The sequence below is a fragment of the Motacilla alba genome, chromosome 27, assembly GCF_015832195.1.
Source record: "Motacilla alba alba isolate MOTALB_02 chromosome 27, Motacilla_alba_V1.0_pri, whole genome shotgun sequence".
Taxonomy (NCBI): Eukaryota; Metazoa; Chordata; class Aves; order Passeriformes; family Motacillidae; genus Motacilla; species Motacilla alba.
The window spans coordinates 54,416-67,070 of record NC_052042.1 but is presented as its reverse complement, the minus strand read 5'-3'; the positions used below and the strand labels follow the sequence as shown (position 1 = coordinate 67,070).

The 12,655-nt window shown below is 52.4% G+C and overlaps 1 gene segment (V, D, J or C); it reads left to right on the top strand.

Moving 5' to 3' along the window:
- The first annotated feature begins 7 nt into the window (after window positions 1-7).
- LOC119712000 lies at window positions 8-3,473 on the top strand. The segment is given in 2 exon segments: window positions 8-478; window positions 2,974-3,473. Coding segments are annotated over 2 exon segments (549 nt in total).
- The last annotated feature ends 9,182 nt before the right edge of the window (window positions 3,474-12,655 follow it).

The window sequence follows — 12,655 nt, the reverse complement described above, 5'->3', positions numbered from 1 at the left end:
TCGGGAGATGAACAGTGACCCCAGAGAGCTGAGGACACCTCGGGAGGGTGAGAAACCTCAGCGGGGAAGGAGCCCCTGAGCTCCCAAGCGCCCAGGCCTGGGAGTGCAGCAGAGCTGGCCATTGCAGCTGCGGAGGTGAGGACTCCAGTGCGAGCTGAGCGGGAACAGCCCCTTCCCATCACTGAGGCCGCAGGGGCACGGGATGCTCCCAGTGCCAATGGCTGAGGGAGCCTCGGGGGCTGCTGCTGGAGGAGCGACAAACGCACACGGAGCATTTCAGGCACGGCAAGGACAGGGCACTGCTCTGCCTGCTCCCGCCGCCGCTTCCTTTGCTCCCGCCCACAGGCGTTCCCGGCAGCTCTGCTCTCTCGGCGCTCGGACGTGCTTTGGGCTCTTCCTCACTCGGCAAACACGCAGCTTGGTCTCGCCATGCACCTGGCACATCTCATCCTCACCGTCTTCCTGGGCCAGCTCCTGGGTAAGTCCTGGCTCAGCCCCAAGGCACCCCTGTGCTTCTTCCTCTCCCCAGGAAATCCTCAACAGCCTTATCAGGGTCATGTGGGGAAAGATCAGTGAATAGAGGGGAAAGGCTGAGAATAATCTGCTCCTCTTTGTGGTTCTGCAAGTGTTTCCTGAAGAAGCTCTTTGGTTTGTAAAGGAAAAGGGAAAGGAGAGAAGTGAAAGCTCCCACCTCTTCTCTGTCTCTTTTCAATCCATCCACCTCTGCCTCTCTCTTCTCATCCTCCTGCAGTCACATCAGCAGATCTCAGCTGTCTCTGCAATGCACACTCTTCCCATTTAAATGTCAATTCCCAAATCCTGTCAAACCTGCCCCAGGCACCTCACTGTTTCTCATTACATTACATTATCAGGGAGTTCCCTTCTGCCTCCAGGCTGACACAGCTCTGCCGCAGCTTGCAGTGTTCTCTGGGCTGGACACAAGCAGGGCTCCCTCTTTCCAAGCTCAGCTTTTGTGTACTTAGGAGCCCCCAGAGGGGACAGGGCTGGGGAAGCAGCATGAACCATTTTGCTCTATCTCGATGGGTCCTCAGCCTGCGCTACCACACTGAATCCAGGCTGTTCTCCTGTCGTCTGAGCAGCAGCAGTAGGAGCGGGGACAAAGCCCACTTCTTGTCAGGCTCCTGCTGTGCTGAGAGCTCTGAAACACAGCCCAAAATCACTCTCACCCGTGTCCATCGGCACATGTCTGAAACTGCCTGCAGGGCAGGGAGATTTCTCCACAAGGGTTTTGCACACACTTTGCTTTTTTCCTGCCTGGAATCTTTCCCTGTGGAGCTGCTCACCAGCAATTTCTTGCAGGCACCACGGGGCAGGACACGGTCACCCAGGACGATGGACCAGTCACGGTGGAGCAGGGACACCCCTTCCACACCACCTGCAAATACCACACCAGTGGTTTTACTGCCTTGCTGTGGTACCAGGTGCGGAAAGGCCAAGCCCCAGAGCTGGTCTCCTATCAGGCAGGGCCTGGCCCCAGGCGCAGCGGCCGGATCACCACGCACCTGAACACCACGAGAAAATCCAGTGTCCTGCAGCTGGAGGAAGTGGAGCTCTCTGACACTGCCTTGTACCTCTGTGCTGTGCAAGGCACCCTGGTGCAGGGAGCTTCCTCAGCTGTGCAACAAGCCAGGGCAGGGAGGGGATGTGTCAGTGCAAGGCTGAGCTTGGGGAAGGGACTCTGATCTCACCCTGATGCTCAGCAGAAGTTGCATCCCCATGTGTGTTCAATGGTCTGATGGTTTGGACAGCGTTCATCCCAGCACTTCCATTGGGAAAGTGCTTTGGACTATTTTGACTCATTTCCACATTGTGCAGTCTCTCAGGAAAAGGAAAGAAGAATATCCCCGGTGCTCGCCTGGGAGCCTGTCCTTCCACACTGCAGCCCCGCTGCTTTTGGCCCCACATGTGCTCAGCAGAGCCCAGGGCTGGCTGTGTGTTGCTGCCTTGGGTGCCCTTGGAGCAGCCCCGTTTGCATGGACACACGTGAAGCACGGATTTGTCTGGGGCTCCGCTCCGGAGAGCACGGCCCTGTGTGTGTCCGTGTGCGTCCCTGATCGGGAGGGAATGTCCCGACCGTGGCAGGGCCAGCGAGCACTGCCCTGGCCCTGCCCAGCCCAGAGCAGCAGCTGCCCAGGCTCACAAGCAGCCCGAGTGCAGCTGGCTGGGGCCGGCAGCTGCCCGCTGCAGGTGTGCGCAGGGCGGATCCGCTTCCCGCGCGGTGCCGCTGGTGTGTGCGATGGGACACGGCTGTCTCTTGTCGCCGGCCGTGCCCAAGGTGCTCGTGTCGCTCGTAGTGCCGGTGCCGTGAGAGGCGGGGCTGAGCCCCGGGGCGGAGCTGGCGGCGGCCCAGAGGAGGCGGCACGGCCGCAGCAGAGCCGGGGCTCAGGGGCACAGCGAGGCTCGGCCGGCGGAGCGGCGCCATGCGGCGGGCTCGGGCCGCGGGGCTGCCGGCGCTGGCCGCGCTGCTGCTCGGTGCGTTGTGTTGGTGGCGGAGGGGCGTCCCGGTCAGCGGGCTGTGTGAGATCTTCGCAGCTCAAGATTCATCTCTTGCTCTCCTGTTCATTTTCTGATCTTCTTTGCCCTCTGTCCCCTCATCTGACCTCTTATTTTCTTCCCTCTGCGAATCATTACTTCCCACCTTGCCTTTTGTCTCCTCTCTCTGTATCCATCCATCCATCCATCCATCCATCCATCCATCCATCCATCCATCCATCCATCCGTCCTTCCATCCATCCATTTAAGCTAGTCTAGTCTGTTATTGACATTCCCTTGTGACTTACCTTCAAAACATCTCTCATAGGTCCTTACCTTCAATCAAATACTTTCAGAAGTCATGTCTCCATAATTTTATTCGAACATACCCAATTTCGCTCTGCTCTGTCGTCCTCTCCCATCTCCCCTTGCATGGTATTTACAGTAAAAGAAAAATGATTCTTTATTTCTCCACGGCAGTGGCTGTGGCTAGAGCCCAGGTGCAGCAGGAGCCATTCCTGGAGACCACCGAGGGCACCGGCATCAACATCACCTGCTCACACTCCAGCAAACGGATGGGCGATACGATCCATTTCTACCGTCAGCTCCCAGGCCAAGGCCCCGAATTCCTCGTCCTCGCTGCTAGAGGCTCCAAGGATGCGCCGGGCATTGCAGGAACGCTGTCGGTGTCGGAGGACGGGCGCTGGAGCGCGCTGTGGCTGGCTGCGCCCCGGCGCGGGGACGCGGCCGTGTATTACTGCGCGCTGGGGACCACGGGCAGAGGAGCCGGGGCTGCGGCCGGGCACGAACCGCCGCGGGCGGGGCCGGGCGGGGCCAGCAGGGGCCGCTGCCGCTCCGCCCGCCGGGCTCCCGGGGCGCGGCTCCGCAGCTCCTTCCTCTGCCCCGAGCCCGCCCGCACCGACAGCGCCGATGGCACCGAAAAGGCCGACACGCTCCGGGACTGCTGGCCCTCCCTTTAACTACTATTGCTTCTCACTTCCATCACATCCCTCAGCATCCCTGACGCCTTGCTGGCAACAAAGCAGCAACCCGAGTAGAAGAAGCAATTAAAGAACTCCTACTGCACATACACGAGTTCATGGTACCACACACACACTCTGGAGCTAGCACAGGCCCACATGATAACTCATAGCTCTGCATTTATGAAGCGGTCTGTGCACTCACCTTTCAAAGGAGACCCAGGCACAGACACTTCTCCTTCTGCCATGTCCCCACTGATGTGCAAACACGCACGCTCGCTCCTCTTCCTGCTCCTGCACCCAAGCCTTTGCACGCACATCTACGTGAACACTCCTGTCCAGAGATGGGCACACACAAAGCACATCCCAACACGGATCAATTCCCACACACTCACATATTCACCTTCCCTTCTTCCCTCCTCAGCTCACCCTGATGGCCACCGCTTTTTGCCTCCCCATGTGTCACGATTGGGCTGCTGGTTCTGATCCTGCCCTGTTAAAATTGCCTTCAGGAAAGTATTCGTGTCTCTCTGGCCATCCTACCCTGTGTTCAGCCTGTGAGTACCCAAACCATGCCAGGGCCTTGCCTGACTCCTTGGCCTTCCCCACAAGGCTCCAGCCCTGCTGCAGTTGTTCCCAGGTTTCCTCAGCAGCGTCCATGGCTGATTGTGTCCTTGCCTGTGCTCCTGCTTTGTGTGCGCTTGTGTTCAGGCAGGGTCCACAGGAATCCATGGGGGAGTGCAAATTCCTACATGAATCCACCCCAATATACAGGAGCCTCTGTGTCTGTGTGTGTGTATCTCTGTGTGTCTGTCTGTCCTATTTGTGGGGTTTCACCCCCGGATTGGGATGACCCCGAAAGATGGAAAAGTCCCTCCTCCAACCTGTGCCTTCGAAGAAAGACTCAGTAGTCTTCTGTTGTCTGTTCTCAAGGTTGTTTATTGTTGGTTATCTACAAGATTCTTCTCCCTGAACTGCTGTGGCCCTTTCAGCAGCTCAGACAAAGGCACTCTCTCTGCCCTCCCAGGGGGCTGGTGCTATCTTTTATATCATATATTACGTACTACATGTTTATGCTTTTTCCCCAATACCTACTATCTATATTGAATGGTGACTTTCTACTCTAAACCAATCTGTGAGTGCCAACATCACCAAAGACATGGAGGTTAGGAAGGAGAAAGAAAGAGGACAGGGCACACCCAAGTCCCTCCATCTTAGAACTCCTTACCCCCATGTACAAAACTTGGACCCCTGCGTACAAGGCTTAAAACCCCCCTGTACAGCACTCAGGAATCCTTCCTTTCACTTTGTGATTATCTCTACTATGCTATCTAAACTTGTGTGTGTGTGGCTTGTAATTCTTCATACAGAGTTAGTAATTTGCTCCACGGGCTAAGATCAAAACCCCACGTGTGTCTTTGGCTGCATGCCAGGGTCTCAGAGCCCCCTGCCAGCGGCTCTGGCCATGCAGGACACCCAGAGGAGAGTCCTGGGTTCCGACACTATTGTGTTACTGAGTGTCCTAGGGTGACGTTATGATGCTTGTATCCCCATTTGTGTGTTCTGTTTATGCTGGATATTATGTTCTGTGCCTTCAAGACTGGCTCTGAAGAGTGAATGTTTTGTTTTGGGTTTTGTTATCAGCCCACTCCCCCACGGCTGGCGGGACACAGAGACAGGGAGTACATAGTGCGGCTTTTGCTTTTTGCTGGGCTTTTTTGCTTTGCTCTTGCTCTGGCTTCTGCTTGCTCCTGCTTCGCTCTTGCTTTTGCTTTTGCTTCTGCTCATTAGCTAGTTTAGCTAAGCAGTCCAATTTTTTTTCCCCCTGGACTGTTTTTTTTCTTTTTCCTTTTTTTTCCTTTTTTCCTTTTTTTTTTCCCTCCCCTTTTTGGAACTACTTGAACCTGCTCTGGACTGGGACCTGGAAACACCGAGAGCTTGCACCTCGTGGCTTGTAGCAGCCATCTCCAGCGCTGGAGGGACTGACAACAGAGCAACCACCCCCCAAGAGAGACTTTCTGAATTTGTCATCCTTTTCAGAGTGGTGAAGGAGTGTTATCATCCGGTATTGTTCATTCTGTGTGCTGGGGGGGTGCTGTGCCTGTTAAATAAACAGGTTCTTTCCACTTCTCTCCGAGGAATCCTTCCCAAACCGGTTGGAGGGAGGGGCTGTGTGGGTTTGCTTTCTGAAGGGGCCTCCTTTTGTAGATTTTCTCCCAAATTTGCCCTAAACTAGGACAAAATTTGGCGCCCAATGTGTAGGGCAGTGTGAGAGTGTGGAAAAATCCCTGTTTTGAGTGCATTTTGGTTGCCATTACTCTGTGTTGTTATATAGTAGTTAATAGCCATGTTTTTTGAATTCATAATGTCTCTTGGGGTGAGGGCTTGCATGCATTTCTGGTCCCTAGGGTTTTTTGAGATCTTAATACCTCTATGGTCCCTAGGTTTATTTTCTTATCCAGAAATCATTCTAGCATTGTCCCTAATACGTAGTTTTTATAGCAGAGGGGCTGTGACTAGAATAGCTATCCTGCTGGGCTTGGTGGTAATGATTTGTAAGAAGTTTATAAACATGCTGGGGTCTGTTCCAGGTATGAATGGTTCATGGCTATGGTTATGCATCCAGTTTGTTAAAGGAGGAGCAGAGAATGAGGCTTTTCAGCCTTTGCTTTCCTTCTTCTCCTCTGAATCTGTTATATCATTATTGAAGAATGTTCAGTTTCCTCTGAATGTTAAAGAGACCATCTTTCTGGTATTTAATCTGGTAAGCTTCCTCTATACAGTTTGCAGCTTTTCTAGAATGAGGGCAGAGATTTCTAGACGGGGTGATGAAACCCCTGACCCAGGAGTAGACCCAGGCATGGAAAATCCTGAGTGGGGTGGGAAATGGGAGGATATGGGCCAAATCCTGAAGGAATTCTCTGACCCTATAGTGTGGGACTTTCCTCATCAACACATTCAGGACCCAGCTGAGGTGGGGAAATACCTGAGAGAGAAGTACCATGATGACCCTAAAGAGAAAAAGATCATTGCAGTGTGCTGGGCCCTGGCATATGCTTATCGCACGCTGCTAGATACTGTAGGGCAGCAGTCAGAGGCAGGGGGGCAGAGAGATAAATCAACAGCTATCCCAGTCTCTCAGGCTGCAGCCAACACTCCAGGCTCGAAGCCAGCAGCTAAACCAGACAATGAGCCTCAACCAATGGCTGTTGCTACTAGCACTAGAAGTGGAAAGTGCACAGACAAGACCGATCGACCAGTGGATGATGATGATGACGCAGGAGAAGGACCTTCAACACCTCCTGACATAAAATCAGGAGTCAGAGCAACAGGCGCAAGGTCGGAAGCCAATATTGAGTCCTTTTCCCTGAAGGACCTCCATGGCCTAAGGAAGGATTACACCCGACGATCTGATGAATCCATAATTAGCTGGCTAGTCCGTCTTTGGGATGCTGCAGGTGAGGCTACAATTCTGGATGGCACTGAGGCGAGGCATTTGGGATCCCTGTCACATGATCCTGTCATCAACCAAGGAATGATGAGGGGGGCTGACCCTCACAGCCTCGGGGCACGGGTCTTGGATAGTGTTGCACAAAGGTACCTGTGTGCAGATGATCTCTATATGCAACAAACCCAGTGGAAGACTATAGAACAAGGGATCCAACGCCTGAGAGAAATGGCAGTGGCAGAGATTATCTTCTCAGATGACATAACAACTAGGAATCCAGACTTGGTACCATGCACATCTGTGATGTGGCGAAAACTCGTACGACTTGGGCCACATGAATATGCTTCTGCTTTAGCCATAATGCAGCGGGATGACAGGGATGAGACCGTGCTTGATATGGCAAGGAAGCTGCGAGCATATGCAGATGCTGTACATGGCCCAACACACGCCAGAATCGCAGCGGTGGAGACACGTCTACAGAAGTTGGAGGACAAGATAGAGGAGAATCATAAGAAGCTCAGAGATGAGATTAAAGAAGACCTTCTCCAAATCTCGGCAGTGCAGATCAGAGGTTCTGGTACCCAACACAGACGTTCCCCAGATGGAGAGAGAAGATACACCCCACGAACTGAGCTGTGGTTCTTCCTGCGGGATTGCGGAGAAAACATGAGGAGATGGGATGGAAGATCTACTGCTGCTCTGGCCCAACGGGTGCGTGAATTGAAGGAAGACAGGGCTCAGAGAGGAAGTCCCACCAGAAGGAAAGCAGCTCCAGTTGCCCATAGCCGAACTGCCAGATATGATGATGATGACATGTCCGATCCCCTTGAAGGAACTTCCAAGGCATACGTCCAAGGAAAGAAGGATAGCCAGGCTTAGAGGGGCCCTGCCTCTAGCCAGGTAGAGGCTAGGGAAAATCGTGTTTTCTGGACTGTGTGGATTCGTTGGCCTGGCACATCAGAACCACAGGAGTATAAGGCTTTGGTTGACACTGGTGCCCAGTGCACATTGATCCCATCAAGATATGTGGGGACAGAATCCGTTTCTATTGCCGGTGTGACAGGGGGATCACAGGATTTCACTTTGGTGGAAGCTGATGTGAGCCTGACGGGAAATGAGTGGAAGAAACACCCTATTGTGACTGGCCCAGAGGCCCCATGTATTTTGGGCATAGATTATCTCCGAAGTGGGTATTTCAAAGACCCAAAAGGACTCAAGTGGGCATTTGGGATAGCAGCTGTAGCAACAGAGGGTGTCCAGCAATTGAACACCTTGCCTGGACTGTCCGAGAATCCATGTACAGTAGGACTCCTGAAGGGAGAAGAGCAACAGGTACCAATTGCCACTTCCACAGTGCATCGTCGACAGTATAGAACCACTCGAGATGCTGTGATTCCCATCCATAAGATGATCCGAGAGCTGGAGAGCCAAGGGGTGGTCAGCAAGACCCACTCACCCTTTAATAGCCCTATTTGGCCTGTGCGTAAATCTGAAGGAGAATGGAGATTGACGGTGGACTACCGTGCATTGAATGAAGTGACTCCACCACTGAGTGCTGCCGTGCCAGACATATTAGAGCTCCAGTACGAGCTGGAGTCCAAGGCAGCGAAGTGGTATGCCACTATCGATATTGCCAATGCATTTTTCTCCATTCCTTTAGCAGCAGAATGCAGGCCTCAGTTTGCCTTCACGTGGAGGGGAGTGCAGTACACCTGGAACCGACTGCCCCAGGGGTGGAAGCACAGTCCTACTATCTGCCATGGACTGATCCAGACTGCACTAGAAAAGGGTGAGGCTCCAGAACATCTACAGTATATTGATGACATCATTGTATGGGGGAACACAGCTGCAGAAGTGTTTGAGAAAGGAGAGAAAATCATCCGAATCCTCCTGGGAGCTGGTTTTGCCATCAAAAAGAGCAAAGTAAAGGGACCAGCTCGTGAGATTCAGTTCCTAGGAGTAAAGTGGCAAGATGGTCGGCGTCAGATTCCTATGGATGTTATCAACAAGATCACAGCTATGTCTCCACCGACCAATAAGAAGGAGGCACAAGCTTTCCTAGGTGCCATAGGCTTTTGGAGAATGCACGTTCCCGAGTACAGTCAGATTGTGAGCCCTCTTTACCTGGTCACCCGGAAGAAGAACAATTTCCACTGGGGCCCTGAGCAGCAACAAGCCTTTGTCCAGATCAAGCAGGAGATTGCTCATGCAGTAGCCCTTGGCCCGGTCAGGACAGGACCAGAGGTGAGAAACATGCTCTACTCTGCAGCCGGGAACCATGGTCTATCTTGGAGTCTTTGGCAGAAGGTGCCTGGGGAGACTCGGGGTCGACCACTGGGATTTTGGAGTCGAAGCTACAGAGGGTCTGAATCTAACTACACTCCAATAGAGAAAGAGATCTTGGCTGCCTATGAAGGAGTCCAAGCTGCCTCAGAAGTGATTGGTATAGAAGCACAACTCCTCCTGGCACCCCGACTGCCGGTGCTGGGGTGGATGTTCAAAGGGAAGGTTCCTTCCACCCACCATGCCACCAGTGCTACATGGAGCAAGTGGATTGCTCTTATCACACAGCACGCCCGTATAGGTAAACTGAATCGCCCTGGGATTTTGGGGGTAATTACAAATTGGCCCGAAGGTGAAAATTTTGGTGTCACAGACGAAGAACAAGAACCAGTGACACGGGCTGAAGAAGCTCCACCATATAACCAACTGCCCCCAGAGGAAACACGCTATGCTCTTTTCACTGATGGGTCCTGTCACATCGTTGGAATGAATCGGAAGTGGAAAGCAGCCGTATGGAGCCCCACACGACAGGTTGCACAAGCTATCGAAGGAGAAGGTGGATCGAGCCAGTTTGCGGAACTCAAAGCTATACAGCTGGCCCTGGACATTGCTGAAAGAGAGAAGTGGCCAAAGCTCTACCTCTACACTGACTCATGGATGGTAGCCAATGCTCTGTGGGGTTGGCTGGAAAGGTGGAAAAAGACTAATTGGCAGCGTAGAGGGAAACCAATTTGGGCTGCTGAAGAGTGGAAAGACATCGCTACCAGGGTAGGGAGGCTACCTGTGAAGGTCCGCCATGTGGATGCCCATGTCCCCAAGAGCAGAGCGAATGAGGAGCACCAAAACAATGAGCAGGTAGACCAGGCTTCAAAGATAGGAGTGTCCAAGATAGATCTAGATTGGGAACATAAGGGAGAGTTATTCCTAGCTCGATGGGCCCATGATGCCTCAGGTCATCAGGGTAGAGATGCCACCTATAAGTGGGCACGAGACCGAGGGGTGGATTTAACCATGGACAGTATTTCGCAGGTCATCCATGACTGTGAGACGTGTGCTGCCATCAAACAGGCCAAGCCAGTGAAGCCCCTGTGGTATGGTGGGCGGTGGTCCAAGTACAAGTATGGAGAGGCCTGGCAGATTGACTACATCACACTGCCCCAGACACGCCAAGGCAAGCGCTATGTGCTGACCATGGTAGAAGCCACTACAGGATGGTTGGAAACCTACCCTGTGTCTCATGCTACAGCCCGTAACACCATCCTGGGCCTTGAAAAGCAGGTCCTTTGGAGGCATGGTACCCCTGAGAGGATTGAGTCAGACAATGGGACTCATTTCAAGAACAACCTTATCAACACCTGGGCTAGAGAACATGGCATTGAGTGGGTGTACCATATCCCCTACCATGCACCAGCTGCAGGCAAAGTGGAGAGGTACAATGGACTGTTAAAAACCCAGTTGAAAGCCTTGGGTGGGGGATCTTTCAAAAATTGGGAGCAGCATTTAGCAAAGGCCACCTGGTTAGTTAACACCCGAGGTTCCACCAAGCGAGCAGGTCCTGCCCAGTCTGAGTCCCTGAATATAACAGATGGAGATAAAGTCCCGGTGGTACATGTCAGGGGTTTGTTAGGGAAGACCGTGTGGATCAATTCTGCCTCAAATACAGACAAACCCATTCGTGGGGTTGTCTTCGCCCAGGGACCAGGTTGCACATGGTGGATAATGCAGAGAGATGGAACAACACGATGTGTACCTCAGGGAGATCTGATTGTGGGGTGAGAATGATATGCAAATATTACTGTTTGGTGGATGTTACTGCCATTGTCTGTACATTAAACCATACAGACATGAGATAGAAAGAAATGTGTAAGTGTGAAAGGTCTGAGCAAGTGAAAGATGGAGAAGGAAATGGGTAGGTGTTGAAGGTTTGAGCAAGTGAAAGATGGAGTTTTGAGTGAGTAAAATGAAAGTGGGGAATCCTGCAGCTCTGTGGTATGGGGCCTGGATTCAGTGGTCCGGTGTGGGGATGCGATGAGGGCATGATGGGTATAGCTTGTAATGTTTGGGGGTAATGGATGGAAGTTTTACTTGAATAAAATGCATGATGTGTGGTATGTTGATGATATGGGGATAAGGGGAGGAATGTCCTAGGGTGACGTTATGATGCTTGTATCACCATTTGTGTGTTCTGTTTATGCTGGATATTATGTTCTGTGCCTTCAAGACTGGCTCTGAAGAGTGAATGTTTTGTTTTGGGTTTTGTTATCAGCCCACTCCCCCACGGCTGGCGGGACACAGAGACAGGGAGTACATAGTGCGGCTTTTGCTTTTTGCTGGGCTTTTTTGCTTTGCTCTTGCTCTGGCTTCTGCTTGCTCCTGCTTCGCTCTTGCTTTTGCTTTTGCTTCTGCTCATTAGCTAGTTTAGCTAAGCAGTCCAATTTTTTTTCCCCCTGGACTGTTTTTTTTCTTTTTCCTTTTTTTTCCTTTTTTCCTTTTTTTTTTCCCTCCCCTTTTTGGAACTACTTGAACCTGCTCTGGACTGGGACCTGGAAACACCGAGAGCTTGCACCTCGTGGCTTGTAGCAGCCATCTCCAGCGCTGGAGGGACTGACAACAGAGCAACCACCCCCCAAGAGAGACTTTCTGAATTTGTCATCCTTTTCAGAGTGGTGAAGGAGTGTTATCATCCGGTATTGTTCATTCTGTGTGCTGGGGGGGTGCTGTGCCTGTTAAATAAACAGGTTCTTTCCACTTCTCTCTGAGGAATCCTTCCCGAACCGGTTGGAGGGAGGGGCTGTGTGGGTTTGCTTTCTGAAGGGGCCTCCTTTTGTAGATTTTCTCCCAAATTTGCCCTAAACTAGGACACTGAGCCAGTGGAATGCATTGATCTCACTGGAGACGCTCTCCACGGCTCTGCCCTGAGCATCCCAGAGCAGCATTTGCCCAGACTCAGAAGGAGCCCGGGTGTAACTGGACAATGATGGAGCAGCCTGCAGATTTTCCAGGGAAGAGGTGCTGAAATGCAGTCCCTGCTTCCTGAGCTCTCCTTTCTCAGCTGCTCTAAACATCACCCTCTGCTACTGCCAATTGTCAGCCCGAGGAATTACAGTTTCACTCAAGTTTGGATTTTTCGTTTGATTCTATTTGAATTGTCTGGAGTGTCTCAACATGGCTGGGAGTGCCCACACACTCCCATGGCTGGGACACACAGACACATGGACACATGGACACAGGGACACGTGGACACAAGCAGACACAGACACCAACACAGGGACATAGGGACACATGGACACACAGACACCGGGACACAGACTGGACTCTCCAGGCCAGTGCACAGCTGCTCTCCCCTGAGCTGCATCCGATTGGTTTCATGGACACGCAGGAAGGCTGGGGCTTTGTGCCCAGGTCCTGGATCCGTGTGAGTGCATTTCTTTCCAGGGCCCTGAAGGACAAG